A 12,844-nucleotide genomic window follows, 5' to 3' on the forward strand; every position below is an offset into this window, starting at 1 on the left:
AACAATAGAATCAGCAATAAATTGTCCAGTATGTTTACGATCTTCATCATATAAAAAAGCAAGAATACATTTTTGCAACTCGAAATTACTATCCATCCAATGACAAGTAACGGTTAAATAATCATTTTTATTTACAGCACGACCAAGATCAAAAGTTAGGGACAATCTACATTGAATATTTTTTAACAATGTTAATAAATAAAAACAATATTGTGAATGGAGTCTAAAAATATCAGACCGACAAGTAGTTCTAGGAATACCATTAAACATAGGATTATAAATTGCTTGTATATAACGAATAAAGGCATCAGAAGAAGGAAAGCTAAAAGGCAACCAACCCACAGCTACCATTTTAGCTATTTCTTCCCTGTCCCTCAATTTATTATACTTCTTCGCTACGTAACCGGTTGCTGGGTCCATTCTAGTTTGCGTTGACCCACCAACATTCCCACCACCTTTTGCAATATTTAACTCTCTTTTGTGATCTTCAGCTATATGTCTCATTAACGTACCCGTACCTCCTTGCTTGCCTTCACTTCTATGCTTATATATTTGTTGACAAATATTGCATTGCACCTCAATATCTGATATACGTTCAAAAAATTGTCATGCAATACTAGTTCTTTTACGAGGTTTTGGGGCACTGGGAGGACGAAAAAGGAGATTAACTGATTCAGATCTAACGTTAGCATCTCCTACTGCGGGTGTCTCAGCAATATTTTCATTATCTTCGTCTAAATTAACCGCATCTACTTCATTTTCTTCTTCTATACCATAATTTTTTTGAGCTTCTACATAATCCATATCGTGAGCACCTACACCTATTTCTTCCTCAAAAGGTGTACCAAGCGATACCGGAGGCGAAGGCACACGGGTATATCTACTACTTGAACTACCTCTACCGCTAGTAATTCATTTTTTACTACCACTACCGCTTCTGGGACAAAAAATTTTAACACCTTTAGTATCGAGGTTTCTTAATTTATCCATAATATAAATTAAATTAAAATAAAAATATTCAAAATACACAAATATAATAAAATTAAATATTAAACAATTAATACAATAAATAAAAATTAAACGTAAGAGATGGAACGACAATACCAAATTTTGGAAGTATCCGAAGATTGTGACTTTAGAAACTTTCGCTCGTACTTTGTAAACAAAAAATTAAAAAATTAAAGTGAACACTTTAAGAAATTAAATATATTGAATATTTGAGAATTGAGAATTGAGATTTGAGAGAGAATGAGATTTGAGAGAGTGAAAAATTGTGTGAAAAATGATTTAAAGTTGTAGGGTATTTATAGATTTTTTTTTGGGATTAAAAAATATTTTTTAAAGTTTTTTTTTTTTTAATAAATGGGCCCAAACTAGCCGTTTGAACCCAAAAACGGCTATATGACCGTTGGGCCAACGGCTAGTTTGGCCCAAAATCCAAAAAATATATTTTTTTAAATTTTTCCAGGCCGGGCCGGGTCGGTTAACCGGCGGGCCTGGATCGGACTTGGTCCGGACCGGATTAACCGGGCCCATTTTAACAAAATAATCGATCCGGGACCCGGAACCTTAATGTCCTAGGGCTTACCGGGCCGAATCAAACCGGACCCGACCCACTTGACACCCTACTTTTGACTACTTATACATATAGCCACCTTAAATACAGTTGACAAAATCTTTAAAACTAATAAAAATGTTGCTAACAACTCACAAAATCTTCATCATTTGTTAAATCCGGATTCTCCAATGTCTCTCTCCGTTCCTCAAAAAGTTGGCTATTCTATTAACTAAATGCACATGATCATTAGATTTAACAGGTTGTTCATATATTCGTAAGAAAGTAAAAGAAAATGCATTGAATTATTTTTTGGGGGTCAATTTCACCTAACAACTCAAAGAGGACATGGAAATTGATGTGTTAAAAGTCCAAAAGTAGTCCGTAAAACATTTTTTTTTTTTTAAGGGAAAAAACATTGTTTTCATCTCAAACTATATCCGAAAAGTCGAAGTCACACCTAAACTATACTAGTGATCTATTACACACCTAAACTATAAAAAAGTGAAACTATTTACACCCTGTCAGGCTACCACCACTTGCATGTGGTGCAATGTTTTACACGCACTGCCACATCAGTAAAAAATATCACTTTTTTATAGTTAAGGTGTGTAATAGGTCACTTATATAGTTTAAGTGTGGGTTCGACTTTTCGACTATAATTTGGAGTGAAAATAATGACTTTTCCCCTAATATTTTTAGCCGTTTACTTTTGCTATTTAATAGGTTGGACGCGCCTAAAATAAGTGTAACACACGGGCCTTAGAATGACGGTCGCTGGGAGGTAATAATATTATTTTTTATAATTAAGTTTTGTAATAGATCACTAGTATAATTTAGATATGACTTAATCTTTTTGATATAGTTCAGGATGAAAATAATATCTTTACTTTTTTTATAGTAAAAGAATTAAACATCGATGGTGCAAGTTAGACGAAAATATATTTTAAAAGAATTAAAATCAAGAAGGCGTACATCTTGTTATATTCAAACTTTCCCATGTGCGTCTCTCTCTCCATTCTCTATAGGGCTGACTATTCTATCAAATGCACATTGGTTAGTGAGATTTAACTGTTAGCCAGATGTAAAATTCTGACCGGTAGTTGCAATAACTTTTTTCCATGCTATGATGTCCACCATAGCACCAGCCTCAGAAATAATATTGGTTTATTGTTATTGGATTATTGAGTTAATAATTTTTTGATAATTTTATTATATTATAAAATTTATTATATATTTTTTTAATTTTTTTTTAATTTTTATAAATTAATAAATCTATTATTTTAATTATACAAATTTTAAATTTTTCCTAACAATATTTAATTCAAATTTGAAAATTTTTATAAATTAAAACATATCATGTAGGATTTTTGGTTGTAACTAAAGTTTAATTTTTTTCATATTTATTACTACTATTTTTATTTTATGTGTATTTTTATTATCAGTTAAATCGAACCGTTAAAGACTAAAAATCGATAAATAAAAAATCAATAAAAAAATATTTTATTAATTTAATATATTTAAAAATTAAAAATTAATAAATCAAATCGATAAAATATGAAACCAAAACGAATTGAGCGATGCACACCCTACATACCACTATATAACCAAACATCCTAAAGTTCTTCAGGACTTATAATTAAACCAAAGAAGAAAAATATTCCACGGAATAAAAATGGAACCTATCAAGAAAGAGGGAAAGCATTTTGTTTTGGTACATGGTGCATGTCATGGAGGTTGGAGTTGGTTCAAATTAAAGCCTTTGCTAGAGGCTGCTGGCCACAAGGTCACTGCCCTTGACTTAGCAGCCTCTGGCATTGATTCAAGAAAAATAGAGCAACTCCACACACTTCATGATTACAGTTTGCCGTTGATGGAGTTGATGGAATCACTTCCACAAGAGGAGAAAGTCATACTAGTTGGGCATAGTCTTGGTGGTATGAATTTGGGACTTGCTATGGAAAAATACCCACAAAAGATATATGTTGCTGTTTTCTTGGCTGCCTTCATGCCTTATCCTAATCACATATCCTCCTATGTCTTGAATCAGGTGAGCATAATATGTATATATATACTTTGATATTGTCATTCCGTGGTGATTCTTGCTATTCTCTTATTTGCTAATCTATGATTTAAAGTTAATGAGCTAAACACTGCTCTCTACACTTTAAATTATTTGTTTATTTTTCTTTTACACGTTTCTTGAGAAAATATAATTAAAATAAATTTTTATATTTCACTATTTGACCTTATTTATATCTTAACATTAATCTCTCTTAATTAAATATTACTTTACTTATGTGTCCATCTTCTCGTAATTGAAATGTTTATAGTCTTCAATGATAATTATTGATAAAAATAAAATTATAAAAATGAGATAATTTTATTTTAATTTTTTAAAATGAAAAATAATGTAATGTATCAGGAAAATAATTTTAGGAGGAAGTAACACAAAATATCGGTAAAAAATTATTCATATTTAATATATATATCAAGTCAATACATGCATATTATGTATTTGAATTTAAAATTTATATTACTTAATTATAATTAATTTATATATATTTTTTACTTTATCTAATCATATACCACGCGTATAGATAAATGTTTACGAAAATACCGCCTTTTCCGTTTCAATTTTTGGCGTCTTCTTTCAATTCAATGCAAGATGAGACCCACTCGATGGCTACATCATTGTTTCTTGAAAGTTCCTCAACTGCTTGATGATTATATCATTGTTTCCTAGGTGTTCTCCTACTGTACCTTTCATTTATTTTTTTTCCTGAGCGGATCGTTTCGCCATAAGAATTAGTTATTTTTTTAAAATATTTTTATTTAATACTTAATGTTTGTTTTAAAATTTAAAATATAATTTAAAGTTGTTTTGAAATTTAGAAAGTACCTAGAGTGGTGTTTTCATTTTACTATATTATATTCAATTTAAAATGTTTGCCCTTATTTTTTTTTTTATCAAATTGACACTATTTAAATTATATTTGATATTGAAATCATACTTCATGTTTTATAGGAAAAATATATTCAAGCAATCAAATATTATTTATATATATACTATAATCAAAGATAATTCTATTTTCAATTTCAAAGATTTTAAGGGCCCGGTTGCTCATGAAAATTTTATCTTTTTTTTCTGAAAAAAAATTTCGGAGTTGAAAATTGTGGTGTTTGGCTATGAAAATTTAGAAAATAATTTTGGAAAATTTTTCTGAAGGAAAACAGGTTTTTGGTGTTTTCACAATTTTTCAATTTCAATTTCAATTTCAACTTTTATTATTATTACATATAACCCCAATCTTTTAAATTTTTACATAAAACTCTCCTTATAACATTACTTTTTCAATATTATGTATATAACAGTTTTAAAGAATAAGATAATTATAATTTCAAACTTAATGTTATCCTAATTAATATATATCTCTTTTTCTCTCTCATCATTATTTTTCTCCCTTATTTAATTTTCTTCCTTATTTAAGACATTATTTTACTGCTAATTTATATTTATACCCATAAATATATAAAGTATTATATTTATAATAGAAATATACAAAGTATGTTATATATAAAGTTTATACCATGTATATACCACATACACACATATATAAATATACAAAGTATTAAGAAATATACTAAGCATATTCATGTTATAAATATGCTTAGTATGTTATATATGAAGTTTATTCCATTATATACCATATACACACATATATAAATATACAAAATATAAAGAAACATACTAAGCATATTTATATATTTATGGTATATGCTCGATATAATATATCATAAATATGCTAAGTATCTTTTACATACAAATAGTTTATTCACACATAGTAAAATCTTCATGTATAAGAAAATTAAAGAAATAAATTAGCGGCGCCCTAAAATTTAATAACAACTCATCATTTTCTATTTTTTAGGAACGAAAAATAAAGAAAATAAATTAAATAAATTTCTAAAAAAATAAATTTGTTTGAAAGATAATATTTGTTACCTAAAAAATAGGAAGCAGTGATTTGTTAATATAACATCCATATTTAAAAATTTCAAATATGAGAAAACGGCTATTAATGTAAATATTATATGTGTCATAATTGAAATTCATTAAATATGGCCATGTATATGTAATTATTTTGATAAAAGTGGCTAATTGTATTCTTTTCCTGTTAGTAGGTAAATTTTAGTTGGGTGATTTTGATAGTTTGTAAAAGTTGAGGCATAAAATTATATTTAAATTTTTTTTTCAAAAGTCGAAAAAAAAAAACCAAAAAAGACATGGTCAAACACAACTCCAACTCCAATTTCAACTCCAGCTTCAATTCCAACTCAAAAAAATTTTAGTTTTCATAGTCAAACGGCTACTAAATAAAGTGAAAAATTTTGTAATAGTATATAGTAATCGTACGTGAATCTAATCTACAACATTATGTGACGGTCTCTTTTAAACAAATTTGATTGTATTTTTAGGTGAAGAGTCAAGTTGATAAATTTTGCTAGCTTTTATAAATTGACAGATAAACCTCATTTAAAAATGAAATATAGACATAAATTATAAGTAAAATGACTCAGTAGACTCCTGTACTAGGTCAGTTTTGTAAGTTGGGCACTTCTACTTACATGTTTATCATCTGAACCTCTGAACCCACTAAAAAGAATCTTTCAAACCTTTTGACCGTTGACTTTGCCTATGTGGCATTAAAATGCTGATTAAGACAAAGAGAGTGATTACATTCGCCTGGGGTGCGAGTGGGGGTCAATTTTATATTAAAAAATAATTAAAAAAAAATAAAAAATAGCCTTTTTTTCCTCCATCATTTTTAATTAAAAAATATTTTTTCAATTTAAAAGTAATAAATTTTAAAAATAAAAATAAAAAACCCTCCTTCCCCAAATCCCCCCTCCGTCCAGCCCCCACCCCACCCCTCATCCCCTACACCCAACCTCCTTCCCCGTCCAGCCACCCCACCCTACCTCCTCACCCCCATCCAGCCCCCCTCTCTCACCCAGCTGCCCCCACCCCACCCTTCACCTCCACCCCCCGTCCAGCCATGGTTGCCATGACATCACCATTTACGTCCCCCACCCCTATAACTCTCTTTGTCCCCCCACCCCCATAGTCATGGCTGCCACAGCCATCCTTGAAGAAGGTTTTTGCTTTGATTTATTTATTTTTTTGCCTTTTTTTGGTCAAGTCTTTTGCTGTGTTGATATTGTTGTTGTTGTTCATCACCATTGATATTGTAGTTGGTTATTCATTGCTATGACAGATATTATTGTTGTTGTTGTTGTTGTTGTTGTTGTTCATCACCATCACCATTGATATTGTTGTTGGTTGTTCATTGTTGTGGCAGATATTGTTGTTGTTGTTCTCAATTTAAATTTTTTATTTTGATTAGGATTAATTTATAACTTTTACAAATTGTTAAAAATGTTTAAATAAAAATTAAAAATTCATTATGTTTGTTTATGTGAATTTATAGTTAAAACTTTAAATTAATTGGAGAGAAATTTCAATTATTTGAAATAAATTTGATGTTTAATTAAATTTATTGTGTTTGTGTATTAGAATTTATAGTTAAAAATTTAAATTAAAAATTTATTGTGTTTATGTATTAAAATTTCTACAATTTATAAAAATAATTTATTTTACTATGTTTGTTAAAGATATTAAATTTAAAAATCGAAAATTCATTTATGTTTGTATAGATGAATTTATAGTTAAAAATTTAAATTAGTTGGAGAAGAATTTTAATTATTTGGAATGAATTTGATATGTAATTTGTGAGCAAATACAAAAACATGATTATTTATAGTTTTCTACAATTTATAAAAATTTTTATTAAATTAAATTAATTTTAATATTTAATTTGTCATGTAATATTTTAAAAATGACTTGAAATTTCATGAAATACTTGAAAATGACGTGAAAGGTAACGTGACACACGTGGCAGCTTATGTGACAGCTGACGTAGGAGAGTGTAACACACTCTCCAAAAATGTGTTTAAAATGTTGCTTTTTAGTAGGTTCAGGAGTCCAAATGACAAACATGTAAGTAAAAGTGTCTAACTTACAAAACCGACATCGTAGAGGGTCCAACGAACTATTTTTTCTAAATTATATTCTCAACTTTGCAATTTAGAGTGAATATACTTTGATTGAAAAAAGTGATGCATATGTAGCCTCATTGTGTAATAAATAGTGCATATATATCTTTGTTGTCTAAAGAATGATGCATATTTACCCATTTTGTTAACAGGTTAAAGCTAAGAAAAAAATCCTAGAACTGATTTTTTAATTAAACTGAAAATTATTGGGACATAGTGCACCTGGTCGATTAATCATACCCTTAGCAATTTTTTTAATTTCAAAAGTGTCAGGTGACTTTCAAAAATGTCCTCACCCATATATTTTTTTTTTTGATAAATTATACAAATTTCAAAATTAAGAGACTATATTACGAGTTCCTATATTACCTAGTATCTCTTACTTTTTTTAAATTTATATAAAATTCTGATTTTCAACTTTAATTCTGATACATTTAACAAAACCCGCATCCTATTTTTACTCCACCATTAACTCATTCAAGTTATTTTTTTCAAAGATTTTCTTCCACAAAATATCTCTTTAATTATCAACAATTAAATCATCTTCCTTCATGATTTTTTCTTCTCCATTAACGCTTAAATCATCTTCCTTCCTGATTTTTCTTCTTCATTAACGTATGCAACTTATTTTTTCCTCTCTTAAAATCTCTCATTTAAAAAAAAAAAATCTATTGATACATATATAAATTTATTTAGTTATTCATATATGTTTATTCTTTTAATGGTGATTCATATGAATGATAAATATGATATCATTATATGAGTATTATGGTGATTCATATGATAAATACAGTTTGTATGATTTTTAACGGGTGATACATATAATATTAATGGGTGATATATATTGTATTATGGTGATTCGTATGTTAGATACAATTATTTTTTTCAATTATTGAATGATTCATATGATAATAATGGGTGATATATATTATATTATGGTGATTCATATAGTACTTTTCTACCTAGGGGTAAAGAGTGACAGCTAAAACTAAATTAAATACTTATTTAATTTATTTTTCTAGAATTTCACTCATGGAATTTCATCATAATGTCATTGCAGTTGCATTTATATCTATAAATTAAATTTTTATACCCTTTTGCGCAACCAAATGGTGACTTATTAATCATTAATCAATGTAAAATTAGCTTCTTCACAATTTTAAAAAATTGTTTCATTTTGAAAAAAAAAGAAGTTAAATCATGTCATAGGCTCAACGCATCAAATATAGTGGGAAAAAAATATGTTTCCTTGTTCAAAAATGTTATACAGAGACAAAATGGTTACCTAATATTCCTTACTTTTTAAAAATTTATTAATTCATTGTATAACTGATTACGCGTGATTTGTTTCACAGAATAAAAGAGAATCTATTATTTCCTTAAATAAATATCTTTGTCAGTTTCAAATGTATCAATTTTTTATATGTATCACCATATAACATATGTATTACCATTTCAAAAAATCGAAATAAAATGTAGTTAACAAAATAATCGAAATTTTATTTAGTATCACTTAAAGATTCAAGTATTTATGTAAGTTACCCTATTTTTTTACCCCTCTAGATATCTGATCCAACTAAAAGAATGTAATCCTTCTCTTATTTAGACCCTATATAAATTTATTTTATGTTAAAAAGTATAAATATTAGATCGTAGACGGAGATATATTTTTTCCTTTTCTCTTTAGAAATATTGCATTTAAATTTTAAATATTCTTAGCAAAAATGTATGATCAAATACAACACCAACTTCTACTTTAATTTTTCAAAAATCCAATTAAAGTGAATAATATTTGAGTTTATAAATAAATATTCACTTAATTCCCTCTAATTGGATTCTACTTATTTATGCTTACCTTGACACATTTCTTAAAAAGTTCTTCCTCTGTCTCAAAATTGTCAGCATTTTTACTTTCTTTAAAGTCAGACAATATAAGTTTGACCAATATTTTAAGCGGTATTTTTTTAACCATATTGAAAAAAATATTGTAACTTATAGTACATTTTATGTAGTTTTTGAAATTTGAATATCCAAATTTTAATTTAAAATTATTAAATTAATTTAATCTAATCTAATTTTAAAAATTAGTCAAAATGACTCTCAAAAAATGAAAATGCCAACTATATGTAGACGGAAGTAGTAATAAATAAAATGAATTACTGTATCATCTTTGATTAATATAATTTATTTAAATGATAGAAAATGATTAGTACTGAAAAATAAGAATAAATATATATAAAATAATAAATTATCTTTTAATTTTTCAAACTGAATAGATTAAGTTAGGTTAGTGAAAGGAGAAAGTATAAATTATGTCGAATTGCTTCAACTTGCATATGCTAGGAGTTGGGTAAAGTAATGGGTCTATTATTTTTGGTATGAGCACATGCTTATGCTTATGGATATGTTAATAGGAGTGGGCATGGTATGGTATATACCGAATTACTATACTAAATTGAAATTTTTGATATCGTGGTTTTAGTATTATGGTATGATATATGATATACATTTTAATTTTTTTTGGTATATGATATGGTATTCGGTATTTACAAATGACATACCGAAATATCGAATACCATACCGAAGTATATATAGTTACATAAGTAATTTTTATACCCACACAAATATAATACTTAGTATTAGTATAAAAATGTTTAGACATTGAAACTTTCGTTATTCTATTTTGATTGAAATGTCTTTTTTGTGTAATTGACTAATAAAAAGAATTATTTGTACTTCTTTTTCAATATTTCTACATGTATAATGTATATTTATGATACAATTAAGACGTGCTTTTGAAAATTCGAAGTAATAATACTCTAGTATACGAGTATATATCGTCGAAGTTGTACAAACTATGATTACCGATTATCATACTACAAAATAACAAAATTGAACGTCAAAATACTGAACCATACCGAATTAATATGGTATGATAATGGTATAATAATTTTAAAAAATAAATATTGAAATTACCGTACCGAAATTTCAAATACCATACCATATCATGCTCACCTCTATATGTTAGGCACAAAGTCGGTCGATCAAGAAAGCAAAGACGTATTCAAAGCTCTTTAAAACTCAAACTTTTCATGTCGTGTAACACAAAGTAATATAATTTAAATTTCTATAAGGGGGAAAAGCTTCCACTAAAAGGTGGTTTGGTAGAGTGTATTGAAATATTAATGCATGCATTAGTTTAATGTGTATTAGTAGTACCTTATTTGGTATACATTTTTATCCTATGTATAACTCTATTGTGTATTACTAAATACCTCAAAATCCATGACATTAGTAATGCAATAGATCTAATGCATGTATTAACATGCTTAAACATTACCCCTCAAAAAATTTTCCGCATCCTTTCCAACATATCTATTGAGGGTATTATGTAAAAGAATTTTTATTTTTTTTTAGAAATTATGTAATTCATGTTTTTTTTAATACATCGAACCAAACACTGCATAAGAAAAATACAAGTATAACTAACACAAGCATTACTAATACAAACATTACTAATACACCATATTTTACATTATTCTTATACACTCTACCAAACACACACAGATTAAGAAAAAAACATTAAAGACATAAATTTAACATAACTTTCCATTTTTACCCTTTTCCATCAAGCAAATCAGTATGTTGGACCAGTGGGTCCATAAGGATAAATTTGAAAAAAAATTCAACGATTCACTTATTTTGAAACACCAATAAATACCCTATCAATTCATTTATTGTGAAACGGAGGAAGTAATAAATAAAATGATAATATTACCATCTCACCCCTTGAATATATAATCATTTTAATGCTTTTGTGACACATATTGGGAAATAACTATAGCTAATAACAAGAATAAATTGGGGACTAAATGATAAGCTCTCTCTTAATTTTCTAAACATGACTAGTGAAAAAACAAAAAACATGTATGTTTAGTTTAGTGGGTGAAGATGTATTGTTTAACCTATAAACACTAGCTCTTGAAATGATTAATCTGTTCGAACAATACATGTGCTATATATGTGTTGATTATGAATGATTGTTTTACTTAAAAACTCAATTTAATGTGATTTTGTGAAGTACTTTGAACGGACACCGGCAGAGAATTGGTTAGATACCCAATTTTTACCATATGGTTCCCCTGAAGAGCCCTTGACATCTATGTTCTTTGGTCCCGAATTTTTCGCTCAAAAGCTTTACCAGTTATGCTCTCCTGAGGTAAGGTTTACTATTTAATTAAATACCCTATTTAAAGATCATTGTTTTTTTTTTTTGTATTGAAATAAAAGCAACCTCGCATTTTAATGAATAATGTGCTAGGATCTTGCATTAGCATTATCATTGGCGAGAACAAGCTCTCTATTTCTGGGTGATTTGTCAAAGGCCAAGTATTTTACAGATGAAGGGTATGGATCAGTGAAGAGAGTTTATATTGTGTGCACAGAGGATAAAGCCATACCGGAAGAGTTCCAGCAATGGCAAATTGACAACATTGGTGTCACAGAAGCAAGAGTGATTAAAAGTGCTGATCACATGGCAATGTTATGTGAGCCCGAAAAACTTTGCGCCACTCTCTTGGAGATTGCCCATAAATACAACTGATTTTACATTGTGTTTTTGTTTCATGTCAACATCTCAACTTATCATTCTATGTTACGTGACTTATTTAATTTGAATGATTCCTAATCCTTGAGCTGGGAAAGTATTAATTTCTGTTTGTGTGCTGAAATAATTAATTTGTATCAATTACTGGAATGACAATTTCCTTCTACAATTTTTATCTCAACAATTGTAGTATTATATTTCAACGTGTATGAACTTTATAATTTTTAAGAATCCTCTAATTTTTCTTTCAAGTAAAAATTCAAGGGTTTTTGAGTCTTTGAACTTGATTTTGAATTTGCTTCGTTTGATCTTGACTTGTGATGAATATGATCTTGATCTTGAGTTATATTTGAACTTAAATGCTTGAGTGATTGAACTTGTAACTTGTAGAGAAATATGTGACATTTGATTCACGAAAGTTTCTTGTTAGAATTTTAGTGGTTAATCTGAATTATGGAGACCCCTATTTACAGTTGTAGATTGAAGGAGTTGTGATGAGAATAACCTTTTTATGGCCAACTAGATTTAAATAACATGACGATAATTGATTGGTCAGAATATGTCAC

At 27.9% G+C, this 12,844-nt stretch overlaps 1 protein-coding gene across 1 annotated transcript; it reads left to right on the top strand.

Annotated features, from left to right (window-relative positions):
* The first annotated feature begins 3,042 nt into the window (after positions 1–3,042).
* Positions 3,043–12,481, top strand: LOC107854138 (salicylic acid-binding protein 2). Its single transcript, XM_016699132.2, has 3 exons — positions 3,043–3,605; positions 11,754–11,891; positions 11,994–12,481. The coding sequence occupies exons 1-3, from the start codon at positions 3,231–3,233 to the stop codon at positions 12,273–12,275; spliced, it is 795 nt and encodes a 264-aa protein (XP_016554618.1). The 5' UTR covers positions 3,043–3,230; the 3' UTR covers positions 12,276–12,481.
* Positions 12,482–12,844: the final 363 nt, after the last annotated feature.

Source organism: Capsicum annuum, chromosome 2 (genome assembly GCF_002878395.1).
Source record: "Capsicum annuum cultivar UCD-10X-F1 chromosome 2, UCD10Xv1.1, whole genome shotgun sequence".
Classification (NCBI taxonomy): Eukaryota; Viridiplantae; Streptophyta; class Magnoliopsida; order Solanales; family Solanaceae; genus Capsicum; species Capsicum annuum.

What these genes read in the sequence shown, in the direction of transcription:
- LOC107854138 (XM_016699132.2), top strand. Translation starts at nt 3,231, where the DNA reads ATGGAACCTATCAAGAAAGAGGGAAAGCATTTTGTTTTGGTACATGGT. An exon ending in CCTCCTATGTCTTGAATCAG is followed by an intron (nt 3,606 to 11,753) that starts GTGAGCATAATA and finishes GATTTTGTGAAG; the next exon opens with TACTTTGAACGGACACCGGC. An exon ending in ACCAGTTATGCTCTCCTGAG is followed by an intron (nt 11,892 to 11,993) that starts GTAAGGTTTACT and finishes ATAATGTGCTAG; the next exon opens with GATCTTGCATTAGCATTATC.